General features: G+C 41.4%; 1 protein-coding gene across 9 annotated transcripts in view; it reads left to right on the plus strand.

Annotated features, from left to right (window-relative positions):
• Positions 1–21003, plus strand: part of PTPRT (protein tyrosine phosphatase receptor type T) — a 1030023-nt gene that overhangs the window by 896840 nt on the left and 112180 nt on the right. For all 9 annotated transcript variants that reach the window (XM_041733397.1, XM_041733399.1, XM_041733398.1 and 6 more), the window contains one exon: positions 28–176. In XM_041733397.1, coding sequence (XP_041589331.1) covers positions 28–176 — 149 coding nt within the window. The remainder of the gene's footprint in view (positions 1–27; positions 177–21003) is intronic.

Below are 21003 nucleotides of genomic sequence, written 5' to 3' on the forward strand. Positions count from 1 at the left end.
TTTTTTCCTCTTGCACATGTCCCAAAGGAAGCTGGCCAAGAAGCAGAAGGAGACGCAGAGTGGAGCCCAGAGGGAGATGGGGCCTGTGGCCTCAGCCGACAAACCCACTACCAAGCTCAGCACCAGCCGCAATGATGAAGGCTTCTCCTCTAGCTCTCAGGATGTTAATGGATTCAGTAAGTTGAGCCAACTAGGGGGAGGGAAATGTCCATGGTCCACCTTGACCCTGGTATCTCAGCTGTGGACCCCTCACAGTGGTCATATGCTATAGGACATGGGCTCAGGATGTTTCCCTGGGATGTTCAAGAATGAAGGTTCTCCCTGGATGACTTGGAGCAGAGTTAAGTGCTTAAGGAACTGAGACTCAGAGAAGCAAATTCTCCAATGTCCCAGGGCTGATGAGTAACATATCCAGACCTGGAACCTGGGCCTCCCATGCCTGGCCAATTCCAAGCCACAGCCAGTGTTCCAAGTGGTATTCAGTCAAGAGCACCTGAACTCCCATGCAGAGCTGATACAGGATCCAAGCCGATAAAAATGGCTAAGACATCAGGGTTCACCCTAGTCCAAAGGAGAATCTTAAGACTGGCAACATTTAAAGCTACCTTGGTGGTCAGACTCAAGAGAGCTAACTTTAGTTCTCATATTTCTTTGAGCCAGTCTTCCTCCAGGATTTAATAGAAAGGCTAGATCTCCCAGCCTCTGCTCCAGATGGGGCATTCAGAAACTCTAAAGGAATATGAGCAGAGACAAATGTCCTCCACACACTGTGCCAATGGCAAATGGAAGAAGCCCTAATTCATAAAAATCACATAGATACGATCAGTTAGGGGTGGTAGGGAGTCTATGAGAAAAAATGAAAAAAGGAAACAAATATTTATTGACCATCTTTGTCCTCTCCACGCCCTATAAGAAGATACTTTGTATGATTGTTCCCATTTTGTAGATAAGGCATCCAAAGTCCCGCGCATTTGGCTGACCATCTCAGAATAACCTAGCTAATTCCTGATGGATCCAGGTTCTGAGGGTAACTCAGATCCATGATTGCTAACCTCAGGGCAGCACAGAAGCCATCCGAGAAATTTTCAAAGAACACACATCTAGGCCCTGCACCTTACCAACTAAATCAGAATCTCCAGAGGGAAGAGGGAGAGGGAGATGAGGGGTAAGGTGGGATGTGGATTTAGTAAAAGCCAGTTAGACGGTTCTTAGAGGCACATCGGTTAATAACACTGAACTCTGAGGGAAGCAGTAGCCATTTTCAAATATTGACATGCTGCCTTAGGAAAGAGATTAGTTTTAAACCTATAAAAACATTGAAAAAGTAAAATGAATACTCCTATACTTTGTACCTAGATTCACCATTTATTCACACATATTCTCTCTCCGTGTGTGTGTATATGTATATATTATATAAAAAATGTATATATATATAATTTTCTGAACCATTTAGAAGTAGGTTGCAGACATCATGACACTCTATCTCCAGAGAATCCAGCATGTGCTTCCTAAGAACTAGGACAGCTCTTCAACATAACCACTATAAAATTATCTTACCCAAGAAATGTAACCTTATTATACTATCTAATATACCTCAGTTATACAGTCTACAGTTAAATTTCCTCAGTGGACCCCAAATATTTAGTATTGTTGTTTTAAAGATTTTATTTATTTATTCATGAGAGACACAGAAAGAGAGAGACACAGGCAGAAGGAGAAGCAGGCTCCCTGCGAGGAGCCTGATGCTGGACTCAGTCCCAGGACCCCAGGATCATGCCCTGAGCCAAAGGCAGACACTCAACCACTGAGTCACCCAAGTTCTCTTGTTGTCGTTTTAATCCAAGGTCCAGTCAAGGTGCTCACGTAGTATGTGGTCATCATGTCTCTCCATTACCTTTTATCTAAAACAGCCCTCCCTTCTATATTTTTTCTTTCAAAGTGCTGACATCTTTTAAAAGTCGAGGCCAGTTGTCCCATAGGATGTGACACAATTCAGATTCATCTGATTTTTTTCGTCATGATCACATTCAGGTTAACATGTTGACAAAAATGTGACAAAGGTGGTATCATACACTCCCCTTTGCATTGTATCAGTAGACAAACGCTATCCCATTGCCCGTTGTTGGCAATGCTAAGTCTGCACACTTCTTAAGATTGTGTAATGGCTTTAAAGACAAAGTCTAACTGTGCATACTGATTATTTCATGAGCAAATATTTAACTTCCGTTTTCCTCAGAGAGCAGAGCAAGTTTGCAGTCTGCCTACCCACGAAGCCAGTCCTTTTTCCTTTCTCAACCCAGATGAATCACAGAGATTCATACCTTCCCTCAGGACCAGGAAAAGAGGATAGTGGCATAGGTGGCCAGGAGAGGCAGGAAAAGGGTTGACAGAAAAATGGGCTTGGTGTGTCGTCTTTAAAGAAAGGCTCATCCAGAGCTCCCCAAGAGTCTCTGCCTATATTAATCTGTCACGGATTCTCCAGCTTTTGGCCTAGGGTCTGGGAAGTTTGACAAGTTTAGCTGATAGGACATCCTGGTCAAGTGATACCCATTCACCTAAAACCTTTCCTGGATAGGCCACTTTCTTGTACATACTTTTCTCCATTTGTAGAAATGCCCCAGGAAGACTGAGTGCAAAAATATTATAGTCAGGGATACATGACCTCAAAATTATAGGTATTTGAACTTAAACTTTCTGATCTCAATTGAAAATCTGAGTAACACCAATTTCTTGGATTTCAAGGGGAAACATCACCACTGTTTTCCCCATGGGCTAAAACTTAGACTTTTAAGAGGAAAGCACCTAAGACCAAGGTAGATTAGCCAGCCAGAGGGGAAGAGGAATCCTATCCAATAGAATCTAATTGGACGTCTTCAAGTCCAGAGACAATATTTCCAAATGATTGATATATGTGTGTGATTTATACACACACACACACACACAGACATACCCATATGTACAGAGGCATACACATATATACATATATGTATGTACATTTTAATGATATTGCTCTTAAAAAGACAGGGAAAAACATTTCGATTGGCATTATACTCAATTATTAAGAAATTTTGCATTTGTATGAATCACTGAATATTTTAGGACTCTATCTATGCTTCTGGTGTCCTCAGGCTACAGCCACAAACACGCTCTGGGGATTCTTTTTAATGCCCTGGAATGCATCAGGTACCTTTTAAAATGCCCTGTGGAACTACTGGGATGAGATTTGAGGGGAAAAAATGTAAGTAATGCTTACACTAGAGATGTAGAAATTGCTTCTGAAATCACCCTGATGTATGTAAAATTGAATCTATTTTCGCGGCATTAGGGAAGTGACTGTCTGGCTTCTGCATCGGCTTTAGGAGGCCCTGAGATGATTTGCAAATGTTGAGGAAGCACGGAGAAAGGCAGAGCACAAGAATACATGTCACATCAGAAAAGATTACAGAAGAATGTGCCCTGAGCAATTATTTCATTATTGAACAGGTGGGCTCTTGCCTAATTTAAACTCCACATCTCCCTGCATACCTTGATTTTTTCTGGGGCTTTCTATTCCAAATGACTGCTAAATTCTGCGGCAACCATTCAGTCAAGCCTGTGGATTTTGTATAGGAACAATGACCTCAGGGCTGGAAGGGTGATAGGGCTTTGTCAGCTACAGGCCTGGCTTTGGAGTGCTGCTGCATTCTTGAGAAAAGCGTGCATGTCACATTTCAAGGACAAACAATGTGCATTGTTTTCAGTTTAAAGAAATGCCAGCTTTTATTAAGTAATCTCATTTTGATCTTATTGCTCTGTATACCTGATTGTTATTTTTTTTTCTGAGATCTTTCGCTCACTGGGATAATTTTCCGCATCTTTCTTCAGATGCTGTCTTTTTATATACATGCTTACATCTTCTTCTTTATATCTTTTGTTCATAGTGTCATCTTCTCCGTGTTCATTTTCAGTCCAAATCAAAGTGCTTCAAAACAAATCCCTGTTGAATTTCTATGATAGTGATGCTAGCAGGCCAGGTCCAAGGACCCAGAGGGGGTCCCGCAGGACCAGCAAAGAGGGTCCCTGGCTGTGCGCCCAGGATAGAAATCAAACATGAGGCAGCAGGAGATGAAAGCAGAGTTTATTGAAGGTATAAAAGAGAGTGCAGGTACAGAGTGTCCAGGAGACTCAGAAAGGAAAAGGGATAGTCTTATATATATTTGGGGCCTGGAGCAGGGGGCGTTATTGAAGATGGTGGTCTGGTATACATGTCCACTCAGGCATTCAGGAACTGGGTAGACTAAAGACAAGAGAATAATTGTTATTCCTTGGAGCCAGGGTATCCTGGCATCAAGATGTCTAATGCCTGTTCTGGAATATACATATGATACCTTCATCTGGTCCTTCTCACCTGGTCCTTAGATGCTATCTGTTCTAAGGAAATCACTAACCCCTTGTCCCTTACAAGGGAGAACATACACTGTTTGCATTCTTAGGTATGTATACAGTAGTGTCTTGCATATAATACGTGTTTTTACTGAGTTTTTCATAGTTTACAAAAGTCCTTTTGGAAAATAAGGACCTGGAGCCAAAGGTCCTTATTCATGCACCATAAGATAGCTTGTACATTTATTATACCCTTATTCTACATTCAAGAAAATAGAGGTTCGGAGAGACTCTATGCCCCAAATCACATAGGCATTTGCAGAGTCCTATTAAGGATCTGTTTCTCTTGATGTCAGTTTGGTTCTATTCATCCAGCTCTGCAGAGAATTTGGGAACATATTCTCTAAAAGTACCTACAGTAAAACAGTAATAAGAGAAATAAATAATCAAGATCAGGAACACATAAACAAAGACAAGAAGATGGAGACCAGGTTGGATTAAAATATAATTGTATTAGATTAAAAAGTAATCTAAATATGCAGGCTGGAAACTTTCAAATTCCAATTTGGTTTGAGCTTTCTAGTAGCAAAAGCTCAAATAGGAAAGTAACTTTCATTGGTACTTAGTACATACTAGACCAAATGCTCTATATAAATCCCATTCTTAAGTCTCCTAAGAACTCTCTATGAATTAGAAATTATTCCCACTCCAAAATAAGGGAACTGAGTTTTGGAGAGCTAAAATAAACAAGCCAACATCACACACACAAAGAGTGGGGATGGGATTAGAAGCCAAATAGGGTCATTGGACTGCAGAACTAGTGTTCCTTGTCTTGTTCTATGAATGGTAGCCCACCACTCACCAGTCTTACTGGTGGCCACTGGTGGCTAGGAGAAAAGGAGAGTGCCACTCTTCTCTGGATGGCCAGCCAGCTTTTCTTCCATGTGGGCAGAAGCTGCTGCCATCTCTATGTCCCACATGGAGGCCTGGGGCTGGGCACTGACATGGAGCTGATCAGATTCCCTCAAGGTGCCAGGCTCTGTGATGAGCACATTCAAATACACATCTTCGTCTGTCCTCACAAAACCCTATGCAGTGATAGGCTTATTATCAGACCCATTTTACAGTTGAAACTGGTGCTCTGAGATATTGAAAAATCTTCCTCAAGTCACATGATGAATAGAGAGGGAGGGTCTGAACCCCAAGCTAGATGTTTGACTTTCAGAACCAGATATCTTTGTTTTTCCTCTAATCTTCACCTTTCTGCCCACCACAAGGCTAGGTGAAGGAGAGAAAAGAGATGAAGGAGACTAGCCCTGCTGGCTGGTAGGACAGTGCCTCCTCTCAATCTCTTTATCCACTTGAGAGCCCACAGAAAGGCAGCTGCCAAGTGGATGCTCTAACAGGCAGGATCTGTGGGAATTGTCCCTCTAGGAGCCTCCTAGGAGGTGGGACTGTAGACCAGATGGCCCCATCCTCAGGCATTCCTTATCTGGACCAAGCCCTAGATAGACACATAGAGAGGGGAGCAAGGGATGGCCCTGGGCACAGAGAGCTCATAGCTCCTGAGGGGAACAGGTGGTCCAACCACAAACATTTGTGCAGAGCCCAACAGGGGCTGCAGTAGCATTCTGCCTACAAAAAGAACCACAAGACTCTTCCCCTGACTTTGTACCTCCAGTGCAACCAAAAATATATCTGACAGCCTCAGAGCTTGCAGTGGCCTCAGAGATGTTTGCTGCTGCTGAAAAGGGTTGATTCTGAAACCTGATGTCCTCCATGACCTTCAGCCACCAACCTCCTAAAAGGATGTCCTTGCCAGTACATCAGGTAATGTCCAAGATTGATACCCTGCAGGATAGCTTGGCAGAGATGGGGCGGGCAGAAGGGAGCACCAGGCAAAGTTTTAACCTGATTATTTTAGGAACATATTATATAACTAAGGCAATTCAAATAGGGAATACAGATCATGACTTTAAAAGTGTAATGACTGAGGCTGCCTTAAACTCCTTAGGAAAAATCCTTCGCCCTTTCAGAAGGATGTTGAGCCAGCTGGAGAAATGGGTCTCTGGGAAAATTGGTCTGGCTGTGACCCTCCGTTTGGAAGCTATGCCCTTGATGATGTATGATGTTAGAGATTGCTAGTGATACCTTCACTCTGTTCGGCACCTGCTGGGGAAGCCATTCTGCTAGATGCTGAATTATCTCTACTTCTTAAAGTATTGCAGCCAGGTAGGAATTACTATTCTGATGTCATAAGGAAACCTAAACTCCATAAAGTGAAATACATTTCTGCTATCCCATCTTTGCAATACTCTGACTTGACCTGCCTTCCTCTTCTTAAAACCCTTCAGTGGATCCTTGTAGTTCCCAAGGGAGAAAGTATTGTCCTAAGCATGGACTCATTGGCTCTCCATGGCTGCTCACCAGTGTGTATCCCAACCACTATCCAACCCTCTGGCCCATCTGATACCCACTGAGTATTTGTTTGAATGTATGAATGAGAGAACGAATGTTGGCCCTGGAACTCCAATGAAGATCTTCTGGCTCTGAGCCCATATCTGCTTCCAGCTCCTCTGGTAGTGCATTCTCTCTCCTGTTACATTGCAATGTGTAACTTCCATCCATTCATTCTTGGTTTTGTACACAAGTATGTATTGGTCAGCAACCATATGTTGGCCCCTTTTCTGCCCTCCGATGTCACATAAGATAGTGAAGCCAGTCTTTCTCTTCCAGCAGTACTCACTCCCACTCCATGCTGTTGGACTGTGGCCATGTGTTTTCCTGCAGGTCCTTCCCTCAGACTGAGCAGCTCACAACAACCATCAGTCTTCTTTGGGATACATTTCTGTTTTCTAGTTTCCTCAAAATCTCAGTTGGCACATCTGTCTCCATTTGGTCTGTGTCTATGGAGTACATGGTCTCCAAGATGAACATGACTCTCTGCATTAGGTTGAATTACTAGAAGTTTAGAGAGCTGCTACCACCCTTCACTCTGGATTCCAAACCTGGGTTCAGAATACATTGCTCACATTTGAGTGAACCTCCAAATGTCCACCACATATCTCCCTAATGCAGAGCTCATGGCTTCTAACTAAGGCTGACTCATTCAGCCCAAGTAAGATGATTTGGGGGGCCTAAGTAAAGGACTTTATATTTCCTCTGTTTTATATCTTCTTGTTAGATTTGACCCCGTTATCCCAGCCTACTAGGATATTTTTTATTTCTGATTGTGTCAGCTGATGAGCTCACTTAATTCTCCCAGTTTGGAGCCCCAAAATATACTAATTACTAGATTATTATTATTCATAATGCCAGGTACCATCTATTGAACATTAATTATGTGCCTATTTCCAGATGAGTATTTTATATGCATTTTCTTGTTGGGAAGATTAAGTAAATGTTACGATTGTCCCTGATGATTTACAAGTGAGAAAACTGAGGTTAAAACAGTAAGAGCTTGCCCAAGGCTCATGGCTTTAAGTATCAGAGCTGGAACTGAAACCAGAATCTGACATGCCTACAAACCAAGACAACTCTACTAAGCTGCAGGTGTTACTCTTCCCATTATATAGAAAAAGAAACTGAGGTCTACAGATACTGAGTACTGAGTCATTCGCTCAAAGTAGTGGTTCTCAGAGTGTGGTCCCCAAATGAGAAGCATCAGCATCACGTGGGAACTCTATGGAAGCAACTTCTTGGGCCCTACCCCAGACCTACTGAACCCAAAGCTCTGGGGATGGGGCCCAGCCATCATTGTTTTTAACAAGCCTTCCAGATGATGCTGATGCACATTCAAGTTTGAGTCACTGACTCCAGGTTAAGCCTGGGACTGTCAGATTCCAAAGGCCTTGCTCTTTATGTGCCAAGTTGTCTCTGATAATAGTAGAGTTACAGCACACTGAGAGAGAAAGGCTAACTCCCCCTTTCTCGAAGTGAAGGCATTGCTACTTGGAAGTACTAGACCTTAAGGTTGCTAAAACCCGTTTATAGCTATGCCCCATTTATAGCTGTTCTTTCTCAACAATCTCTAGAGCTTTCTCTCCTTTTGTCTGAATAGCAAACAACCTAAGAGTCAGAATGGAAGCAGTGGAAATTTACAAGGAAAAGCAATCATGAGTCACACAGTGAAACCAAGAGCTCAACGGAACATCATGAAGAGAAATTAAAAAAAAAATGCACGAAATTCTGTATGCAAGGACAATTATATTTTTCTGGTTGCTCCAAGATTAAATTGAATCTAGGAGAAGAATTGAATGTTACAAGCTTGCCACCTCCAGTTTTATTGAATATTTTACAGGGATTATTGAATATTTTGTAATCATCCACTTGGCTGACAGATTAAAGGACACACTTATTTAGTTCCTGGCAACCCAAAGTTGACTGGAATTATTTATTCCCTGGAAGTGCAAAATGGAAATTTAAGTGGCCTTGAAAAAGTAGACAAACTGCCTATCACAAACACTGAGTTAAACTAACACAAGTTTCAGAGAAGGTTATTAGACTCAAAAAGGAACAGAATAGACCATCAAAACTAAATATTACCTTAGACATCATCTGATCCAAACTTCCCATCTTAAAGATGAAGAATTGAGTCCCAGAGAGTTTCCTCAAGGTCACTTACTGAGTCATGAGCAAAAGAACATAGGCTAGAATTGGGGGCTGTGACCGTTCTAGTCTTTGTCCCACAGTCTCCTTCTGATGAATGAAATATGGTCAATAATGCTTTGTCTTCTGTAGACATTTTCTGTAAACCCCCAATCCAATTTTTGTGCAAATAGAATCTTCTCAAATCGAATTATACTTTTCATCTCCTGGTTATGGGAGCTGAGGTGTCCCTTTAAATATTCATTGAATACCAACTGTATGCCAAGTGGTATAGGGGTTGTAAAGATAAATAAGACATGGTCTCTGCCTTTAAGAATATTATTGTCCTCCAAGAGGAGACTTGTAAGTGGATTAGGTTCAATAACTGTGATAAGTGATAGAGAAAAGGTGTGTATAGTGCCCTAGGAACACTGAACATAGGCTCAACCTTGGACAATACTATGTGAGAGAATGGATTTTGACTTGAGGGAGATACAAGAGGAAGATTGTCCCTAATGGAAGAGACAAAGGCTTGGACAAGGATCATGATGGGCTCAGAAAAGGGAGGACAGGGTGTTCTGTGTTGAGAGCATATGGCCAGAGGTAAGGCTGGAACAGTAGCTGGAAGCTGCCTAAGAGGAGTCTATTTGTAGCCTACTTAAATTCACTTTCTAGGAAGGGCAACCTATTTGGAAATTAGAGGGATCCCAGCATCAGGTGCCTCTGCACATTGTTGGAACCTGGCCTCATATTCTCTTTGATTTATATAGATTCAGGTTTCCATTGTAGATAAGTCGGGACAGCATTTTATCAGCTACAAATCTTTACTTTCTTTCAAGCTGGCATAGCCATTCCTTCTCAAAGAGCCTCAGTAAAGCTACAAAGCTAAAGTTGCATTTAGAAATTTATGCTAGTCCACTGCATCTTGAGAAGAAAATAGATTGTTCTTTGTACCTCATAGGTAGTCCTGAATTACAACAGGGCACTTAGAAAGTGCTTGTTAAAGTAATCAAGGATAAAGAAGTGAAGTTGAAAATATAAATACATAGTTGCTAGGTAGCAGAATACACCAAGCTTAGAGACCAGGTTTTTTGTTTTGTTTTCCCTCAGCTTAGTGCTACAGCCTTGGTGATTTGAAAGCCTAAATAATAATTCTAGCTAACAATTTATGTGTAATTACTGGACAAAGCACCTTCCATGCATCATTTCATATTCTTAACAATTCTGTTGGGCAGGTTAGGAAAACAGAGGCTCAGAGAATTTAAGTAACTTGCTCAAGGTCACCCAGCTACCAAGAGGTCAAATCTGGGTTTGAATCTGGATTTATATTATTGACCTATCAGCACCCCATCTTTCTTGAAACACTTTCTTTGCTTGACTTTTCCTGTTCTGCTTTTCTCCTCCTTCCTCCTCAGCCATTTCTTCTCATTCTTTATTTTCCATTCCTCCTCTTTTTTCCCAACTTCTAATCATTGAAGCATCCCAGAGCTCAGTCCAGAATCTTCTCTTTTCTTCTCATACTCAGTCTAAGTGGGTGGTGATGACATTAAATGAGAGCATGAGCGCAAAGAGGCCAGATTTGGAGCAGAAGAGGGGGAGTTTACATTTAGACGGGTTAGGTTGGAGGTGCTGTTGAGTCATTGAAGGGATGTCAAGTAGGCAGCTGGATCTGTGGGCCTGGAGCTCAGCAGAGGCGTACAGCCTGGAGATATAAATATTTGCTACATTGTGTACACAAGGTTATTGAAGACCTTGCCATGAATAAGGAAACTGAGGCCCATTGAGATGAAACACTCTTGGATCACTTAGCAAGTTAATGGAAGAGCCAGAACAATGAACCAGGACTTATATATTAGGAGTGCCTGTAGAAAAGCAGTCACAGCTGAGGGCAAAACATGGGACTATAAAGGGGACTGTGTGAATGTGATCTAAGCACAGAACCTTCTGGTCATTCACCCGGACTCGGAGATGGAACTCAGAGTGTGTGAAGAAGTTAACAGATTAGGTGGCCTCATGGCTATCCACTTAGCCTGGATTATGATAGAATCTCAATATTCTAAGCAGATTTTGATCTGCTTTGAACCCACTGATTCAAAAGTAGAAATTTCAAAGAAACTGAAGTCTGATTCATATTTTAGTGGGCTGAGAGTAGATCTATATCTCTTAGAAAGTCGATGAAGGACTAGTCATAGGGTTGGTTCCATCACACAGTTTGAGGAGCCCACCTGAAATTTTTGCCCAGTGGTTGCCAGCAGGTATGAGGCATAAGACAAGACGCAGAGGTTTAGAAAGGGAACATCATTAAGAGGTAGCATTTGAGGGGTGCCTGAGTGACTCAGTCAGTTAAGCATCTGCCTTTAGCTCAAGTCATGATCCCGGGCTCCTGAGATCAAGCCCCACATCAGGCTCCCTGCTCAGTGGGGAGTCTGCTTCTACCTCTCTTCCCCACTCATGCTTTCTGTCAGTATCACTGTGTCTCTCAAATAAATAAATAAAATATTTAAAGTAAAAAAAAAGAAGCATTTAATGAAGTAGAAGAAAAGATCAGAAGGCCAAGGACAGGCAAAGTCCATCTATTCCCATTATTACCATCCTTATCATTCTCTGGGTGGTGCCTTATGTATTTCTGGAGGAGGGTGCCATGAGGTTTGGTTACTCAGGCTAACTTACCCTAGACAACCAGTTCCATACCACTTTTTGATTACTCTGTGTCTTCCATATAACTAGAATCCATCTGCACCTGCTTCCTCCATCTTTGTCCACGTTATTACCATCTCTTACTTCAATAAGATCCACAACCCCTAAATAATCATCAGATTCATCCTTGTCATTCTCTAGTCCATGTTTTTCTTAACCACTAGGGAGATGCAAATTGGAGCATGCTGCCTCTTCCTTTCCTGGCTTAAAACAATTCTGTTGCTTCTGATTATCTTACACTGTAAACCAAAGTCCTCATCCTTACCTTACATAAAGGTCTTGCCCTGTCCACCACTCCAAGCTCTCACATATCATTGCCTCCTTCTCTGTGAGTCCCAGTCATACTACCTTCTTCTCTCAGTAGTTCACCTTTTCTATACTCCTTCCGCCACAGGGCCTTTGTCCATGCTATTGCTCTGTCTCATGCAGGCTGTACAAACGATAGCCTATAGACCACATGCAGCCTACTCTCTGTTTTGGTAAATAAAGTTTTATTGGAACCACCAATGCTTATTTGTTTACAAGCTATCTATATATAGCTGCCTTTGTGCTATTTCAGTAGAGTTTAGTAATTGCTACAGAGGCCATCTAGACCACAAAGCGTAATAATTTACTCTCTAGCACTTAACAGAAATGTCTTCCAAACTCCTCATCTGGCTATACCCATACTCTTTTTCTAACTGACTCCTTTAGATCTCAAGTCACAGATTTCCTCCATTCTTAACCATTTCACCCCAAACCAGATTGAATTCCTTTGTTAGGTGCTTCATAGAATTTTGCTCCCCTTTTCTCAGCACTAACTTCATCTTTCAAATGTGTTTGTTTAAAGTCCAACCCTTCTGACAGGTGGCAGCTTCCAAGAGCGAAGGACCATCTATATTTTGCATATTACTGTATTCCTAGCATGTAACATGATGTATGGCATAGAAATGATACCCAAAAATGTTTATTTAGTTGAATGGATAAATTAGTGGATGGATGGATAGACAGATGGGACTCAGACAAAGCAGTCCTATATATTAAGTCAGAATAAAAGGGAATACGTGGAAAGCTTGGTACAGCTGACACTCTACACTATTGTCCTGTTTTCTGCATCCAAAATTGAGTATATACAGACAAAGGAATTAAAGAATGTGAGTGTTTTTTGTTTGTTTGTTTCCCCAATAAGTTGATATCCAGAACTTCACATGTCTTCTACCTTCTGTCACCAATCCCTAGTCTGCCAACACCGACAGGAATTTTACAAGTTCCTTTTCATGGTTTCTGCAGAAGTGGGAGCTACTACTCAAAATATCCTCAAGTAATCAACTATTGCCTGGTTTGGAAATGTGATACAATCATTCCTCCAATCATGGGAAAAAGAAAGGAAAACAGTTGGTAGTCTTCAGACCACACACAAATGGGGACAAAACTCAGACTGCTTTCTGGCTCTGCCAGCAGAAGAAGCAAAACAAAGTAGTAAATACAGGAAGCAGATGTAGCAACAGATTGTGGCTCTCCATAGCTGGATGGCCTCACAAATAGCCATGGGAACATCAGTTGTCTGGGAAGGTTCTGGAAGACAGTGGGCACCTATTACATGTATCCAATTTCTATGGACATGGAGAGTTGGCTTCCTCATACCACTTGTTCTGGGAACTGAGCTATTTCTTTAGTTACTGAAACTCACTTGGTAAAAAAGGAAGGGGTTTGGACCATGTTGCTTTACTAGGTGAGAAGAAGCCAAAGTGAGTTAATAGAATATCAGTAGGAAATGGAACTGGGCTTCTCAGGCTGTATCAGGATATCAAGGAAAACATGGAAGAGTTGAATTTTAAATGATGAGTGGTAAGAGTTTGTCAATGGAGAAATGTGTCATTGTTCTTTGGTTTGTTATAACATACCATGTCAACATTTAACAATCAACAATCATTGTATTTTGCTCATAATTCTGTGGGCCAAGAGTTTGGGCAAGGTACAGCAGGGATCTTGTGTGTGTGTGTGTGTGTGTGTGTGTGTGTGTGTGTGTGTAAATGAGGAGACAGCTGGAATGACTTCAATGGCTGGAAATGACGGGGACAGCTATCTGAGGTCCATATGTTTGAGGCCTCACTTCTTCCTTAAGTGGCATCTGCTAGGGATAGAATGCCCAAATGGCCCTTTTCTTTGTGCATCTGAACCCTGGGTTGAAATAACTAGAACATCTGGGGCTAGCTGACATTACTCTCTCTCTGTGCATCTAACTTAGGCTCCCTTGTAGCCCAGACTTAAGGCAATCAGACTTCTTTCATGATGATTGGCATCCCTCAGAGCAACTGTCCCAAGAAAGCCAGGAGGAATGCCAGTCTCTTAAAAACTAGGTATCACTTCTGCTGGCCAGAACTGGCTAACATCATTTCTGTGGCTTATCATTATTAAAACCAGTCACTAGCCAGCCTAAGAGTGGCAAAACAGGCTCCACCTCTCAATCATGGAGATGGCATATGCCTGCAGGAAGGGCAGGAATCAGTGGTGGTCATCTTGGAGACTACTTGGCTAAAATAATTAAGAATAAATAGGGATATTTTCTAGATCTCCAGTTTCCACTTTGGTTACATTGGTAACTTTTCCATTGCTAGCACATGGTCCAGCAGTGTCTCTGAAGATTTCCAAAATCTAGAAAGATCTTTTGCTCTCTTATGTAGCTCCTTGTAAGTGTAAATGTATTCCCTAAAATGCAGAGTCTGAAACACATCAGGAATGTTAACTTCTCCATAGGGCCTGAGAGAAGAAAAGGGAAGAGCAGACTTAGAACTTAGGGTCTTTGTCCAAGGTGCTGATTGTGCTTGAAGTCAAGCCAACTCCCTGACCTTTTTCTCAGGAAGTAATTAGGAGTGTTCTGACCTTTGGAGTGTTAGTTCCATGAGGTTAAGTAGTGGGAGACTAACTTGGAAAGGTAATCAAGGACTATGTCTTAAAGAGTCTCAAAAGCAAGGGTTGGAAATTTATTGTTTTCAGCAAGGAGCTAACACAGATCTTAATGAGTGGACTGGCAGGGTTGAGTCTATTTTTGGAAAGATCATCCTAGCAACAATGAGGAGAATGTTACTGAAGTGGGAGTTAATAAGACCAGTAAAAGTAAATATTGTATCTGCAATATATCAGATTCAGGGAAGTGACTTAGCACAAAATTTTATTTTATATCCACATCCACACCCACACTCACACATACACACATACCTGATTACAGCATTAACAGCCACTACAACCCAACCAGTGTAACCAAGTCTTTGTAATGAAGCAGGTGGTAGAGAATGGATACTCTATGACATTCCATTCTTGGGACTGTTGTTAAATCCAAAAGTATTGATTAGATCTCCCTGCTTGCTCCATATTTTCTTGATCTATCAATATTTTGATGTTCTGATGGCTGGACATACTTGGACATGTTTGGTTTTTTAAATGAGTATCCTTATTCAGCTAATGTCTCATTGGGTCAATTCGGTTTTCCCAAGGTGAAAACCCCTTTGATCTTCAGGGTCTTTGATTAGGCAGGATGAAATTCCCTCAGATCTACAGATGTGACAGAGTCTCAGAAAGTAAGAGAGTCATTTCAGACTAGTAGAGTCACTTCTGATTCTGCTGCAGTGAAGACGTATGTGGTCCTCTGCTGAGTCTTCAGCCAGCTGTTCTCTAGCAAATGCGTGCACTTGCTGGGCTCTCTCATATCAACAACCCTTCTTATTCTTCTCTCTCCTTTCAAATTGACCATCCGCAGAGGTTTGCCTGATAGGTCGATGTCATTATTATGCTTTACTTGTAAAATAGCTACTTCCCTAGTCTGTTCTGTAATCTAAAAATGCAATTTTCACCATGCCAGTGCCCAGCTACAAGGGCTTCATGAGCTACAAGGTTCAAAATTATCTGATTCCTTTCTACATCTTTGGTCTCATCTCTGGACTCTCCCTGGATTTCTCACTATAATCCAATAATATTGATTTTCTTTCTATGCATTGAAAACACTATCTTCCAACATCATAACTTCCACAATTCTATTCCCTCTTCCCAGAATATTCTCTTTTTTTTAAAGATTTTATTCATTCATTCATGAGAGACACACAGAGAGAGAGAGAGAGAGAGGCAGAGACACAGGCAGAGGGAGAAGCAGGCTCCATGCAGGGAGGCCGACATGGGACTCAATCCTGGGTCTCCAGGAACACACCCCGGGCCGAAGGTGGTGCTAAACCACTGAGCCACTGACACTGCCCTCTTCCCAGAATATTCTTGCTGTCATTCAGTTTGGTTATTATTTATCTTTCAGAACTGTGATGAGCTGTCAACTTTTGAGGGCTTCCCAATTGTCCATCTCAACAGTGACCTTTTTGTTCCCCCTATTACCACTGTGTTCTAGTTCTTCTCAGCATGAATCACAAATATCATGTATGCAAATGTTTACTCATCGAAGAGTTTTTTGGTTCATGTCTCTCTTATTCACTAGTCTACAAGCTCCAAAGTGCAGAGACCACTCCTGTTTTGGCTACCACTGTACCCCTAGTACTAGTATAGTACTTGGAGAGACTAGTATAGTACTTGGCATATAACATATACTTGATCAGTATTTGTTGAATGAATCATTGTGTCAATTTTGTGATCAAGATGGATCACAGTGATTCACTTTTAACTATTCTGTATTCGACCAACTGTTCTCATGTGTTGCTGGAAAAACAAGGGCCTTTAAGCATGGAGGTGACTAGGATTACTTAGGTTTTGATCCCATGGTAGGGATGGGGAGACCATTGCACTAGTCTGAAAAAGATATATGGGTACACTTTGCAACTCTTTTTCTTAGGAAGCTCTAATCTTGCTATCTTTGTCCTGATCATTAATTTAAAAGGCCTTATCACCAAATACTGGCTTCCCTGGACTCCATCATTCAGTGCAAGCCTGAAAAACAGAAGAGAACTCTGTACTATTGTGTGGCCCTGGCTGCCTCTACCCTCACAACTTTCTTTTTCTCTTCCAGAGGGCTTTGTGCTTCTATTTTTTTTCTTTTCCCACACTCCACCCCAGTCACTGCTTACTCCTCTTCAACTGTATTTCCTTATGGATCTTCCTAATGTCTGGGAAAATCAGGAAAGTATGTTCTTACTAAAGGCTCCCATGGCAGAGTGCCTACTGTGTTCAAGGAAACCAAGGTCCTGTTCCAGTTTAAGGGTCTGGAGAACAAGGTTTTAATGATGAAAATTCTGCACTATTCTTTGTTGTATAGGATTTGGAAATCCAAACCAGTAGAGCCCAAGAGAAGCATGGATTTTTCTGAATCTAAATCCTTCCAGAAGGTACCATTTGTAAATGGGTATAACCAAAGATGCTTCTAAAGGCCAGCGCACATTTTTATACCTATGAGAGCTGAGTCCCATTACCATGCTAGCCTCCTGAAGCTGAGAGCAAACTTTTTAAACTTCAGCTTCCTTGTCCACTATAAAACACATATCCATCTATAGGAATCTCTCCTGAAGCCACTGCTTCCATGATCTCTCCTTGGTGCTGATTCTGACCTTAGCCCAGTAAGGTCTAGCATTGAATCCTGCCACTGCTTACCCAATACTGGGTTGTGACTCCAATCTGGCTATACTGATTATTCCAAGTTCTCATTTAGGCTATATACCCATTCTATGCCCACAGTGACTTCCCTCCTCCCCACCCCTGAATCTAGTATATCTACTCCATTCACACTTATTCACTTGGTCCCTGCTTGGCAAGGAGCCCAGTGTAGTGTTGCTAAGGATGGTAGCTGGTACAGTCACTTCTGTTATTGTTTTCTAAAAGCATAGTTGCTCTTTTGACTGACCCTAGACATGGTGAGTGTTTAGTCACCATTCCAAGCCATTTATTTAGCATGAAAATTTATTAGGCCATTGTTTAGCAAATTCATCACATTGCACTTTTTACTTAGCAGAATCACTTAATTAGTGTTTTATTACTGGAATTGACTGTCAATTATGTGGCTAATTCATTTACTTAGAGAATGAATTTTTTATCTGGGTAAAGCAATTCAAAGTGCACTGTTAACTCTTTAATGATTAAAGATTGTTGTCAATAACAATTCATGTTGTAAGGAAAATTAAACCATTTATTTCCCTTGAAGTATCAGATGGTGGGAAAATCTTTGGGAAAGTGTAGAGCGGGTAGTTTAGAACCTCGCAAGAATAAAAGAACCTTCATTAACTGAAAGGTTCAGAATACTTGGCAAAGCTGAGTAAAATTAGCTGGAGAGTTTTCAATGGCCTCTTTGAAATAAATTATTTACAGTCTTACATGTGTATATTGCTGTAATGTCTATAAATGCTCTTTCATTTACATTATTTTTGGGGACTTTCACAAAACCATCGTGGAGTGACATTGGAGTTTATGGTTGGCAGCCTCTAAGATAGCCCCAAATATTCTTGCCTCCTGTTACACATTCCTGTAAAATCCCTTCCTATGAGTGTAGGCTGGGTATAGTGACTGGCTTCTAATGAATACAATATGACAAAGTATTAGGATTTTACTTTCAGTATTCAGTTATAAAAAGACCATGGCTTTCATTTGGGTACTTTCTCTCACTATTGCTTTAAACCAGCTGCCATGTTGGGTGCTATCCTATGAAGAGACCCACTGAACAAGGAACTGAGGGAGGTCTCTAACCAACAGCCAGCAGGGGAACTGAGTCCCTTACTCCAATATCCCATGAGAAAATCAGTCTTCCGACAATCACATGAGTGAACTTGGAATTGGATTCTTTCCCGATTGAGTCTTCAGATGTGACCATAGTCACAGATGACAGCTTCAACACCAATTTAAAAAACTTGAGCCAGAAGTACTCATTAAAGCTGTGCTCAGATTTCTGATCCACAGAAATCTGTGAGGTAGTAGATGTTTGTTATTTTAAGTTGCTAAGTTTGGGGGGGTCATTTCTTATGAAGCAACAGGTAACTCCTACATGGCTTAACATGTGTGATGTTGCAATAATTTACCCAAAGTCTTTTGGTTAATAAGTAGTAGAGTCAGCATTTAACCCCAGTTCTTCTGATGTATTATTGTATACAAAAAGAAGGAGGAGGAGGAGGAGGAGGAGGAGGAGGAGGAGGAGGAGGAGGAGGAGGAGGAGGAGGAGGAGGAGGAGGATATGAACATGAACTATAGTTAAGACCTTTCATTGCAACTTTCGGAGGTTTTACCATTGTATTCAGAGGCTGTTTTTCTAGAATGGTGATTCCCATGTGACCTGTATAGCTTCATTACCATGAGAAGCTGACTTGTAGAATTGCTTTTCTTTACCCTGTTTCTACCAGGAATTGAGTCAAAATTTCTGTTTCTTGCCTCCAGTAACTGCCATGTTCCCCCATCATATGGTTATAATAGTAGTTCCCAAACATGACTGGCCCAAACTAAGGCTACTGAATTTCTGGGTTCAGAGTGTGGAGTTAAGGAATCTCTAGTTCATACACTCCTTGATGATTCTTGTACTGCACCAGGAGTGGAGTCCACTAGATTAGACAAAGTAGGTTGCCATTTCAGGGATCAACTTCTGTAATTCGGCAGCTAAGGGCCACTAGGCTAAACTGTGATGTGCCTTATTAGTTTACACAGTGCTTAAACTTGACGAGTTCACACATTTGGTACACACTGCTTTGTTAGCTTTTACAAGAGAACTGTTAGGTATCTGTTCCAGAGGAAAGGCCATCAGCTCTGGTTGCTTGAAATTTTTTGTTTGGTTGGTTTTGAACAGTACTAAACTATAGTACCTCATTCATTCACTGAGAGCAAGATGAACACTGTTTGCTTTTCTTGTTTTCTTTAAGATTTTTTTTTTTGAGAGAAAGAATACATGCACGTGTTAGCGGGGGAGGGGGGTGAGGTGGAGAGAGAATCTCAAGCAGACTCCGTAGTGAATGCAGAGCCCAACATGGGACTCAATCCCAAGAATCCTAAGATTATGACCTGAGCTGAAATCAAGAGTTGGTTGCCCAACTGACTGAGCCATCCAGCCACCTCTGCTTTTCTTATGAGCAACTCTAAGACTAGTAATACATAAATTGTATTTAACTGAAAATTCCCTTAGAGAGATCATTGCTATTCATAGTACAGATCCATGGACCAGCAGTATCAGTATAACCTGGGAACTCCTTTACAAGTGCAGACTCTCAGGCCATGTTCCAGGCCCTCTGATTCAGAATCTGCATTTTAAACTATCTCTAGATCATATACCTTAAAGTTTGAGAAGCAATGAGCTAATCCAACTCGCTAATTTTAAAGATAAAATCCACAAAGATGGGGTACCTGGGTGGCTCATTTGGTTAAGTGTACAACTCCTGGTTTCAGCTAGGGTCATGATCTCAGGATCATGGGATTGAGCCCGTGTCAGTTCTGCACTCAGCACAGAGTCTACCTGAGACTCTCTCTCTCTCTCTCTCTCTCTCTCTCTCTCTCTCACTGTCCTTCCCCCTCTGCCCCTTCCCCCGCATGCACTCACTCACTCTCTCTAAAAATTAATTAATTAATTAATTAATTAATTAATTAATTAATTAATTAATTCTTTTTTTAAAAGATCCACAAAGGGAAAATAATTGTGCAAGACAATTTGATGGCAAAACCAGGATGAAAACTCAGGTCTTATAACTCCAGAACTGCTATTCTCATTATGTTAATGCTCTGTTGTCTTAGTGGTTTATGATATCCACAAACTGCTTACATATCCAAGGCATAGTTTGAAATGGAGAAAGCAGACTGCTATCTACCCAGTACAATGGTAAACTCATTTCAAACAGCTGTTGCACATTTAAATTTCCTCTCCCAGACAAGTTTAGTCATTTCATTTTCTCTTTCTTACACATCAATGAAAGACAAAGTCACCTGTCAGCCTGAAGATTGTAAAACCTGTCAAAATTGAGTTTTTCTAGTTTAGCTAAGTATTACACTGCAACTCTTTTGCATACCTTTGTCTTATTATGATTTTGATGAATGAGAGAGAAAAAATAAGCCATGTTTTCGGTGTCGGGCATACTTGAGGTTTTTTCCTCCCATCACACATCTTCCTTTGAGGATGGGGGTCTTGGTTGTAGTGATGCATACACAACACAAAATGCTGGGCTGATCTTTTTTAGTATGAGCACAGCCCTAGTGACAATGAGAAACTCCAGGTCATGTCCAGCCCAAGCTGAAGTTATAGAGAAGTTGACTACCTTCAATATGAGAGAAGCATGTTGGATCTGAGTATAACGAAAACCACCAGAATCCTGTCTGGGGAACAGATGCATTTGGAATACACGTGGCTTCTTGCTCCCTAACCCCATCAAGGCTGATGGAACTGAGGCAGGAAATGACTGTCTTGCTAGCCTCACCATAGTAATAAAAAGA

The sequence above is a fragment of the Vulpes lagopus genome, chromosome 18 (genome assembly GCF_018345385.1).
Source record: "Vulpes lagopus strain Blue_001 chromosome 18, ASM1834538v1, whole genome shotgun sequence".
NCBI classification, from domain to species: Eukaryota; Metazoa; Chordata; class Mammalia; order Carnivora; family Canidae; genus Vulpes; species Vulpes lagopus.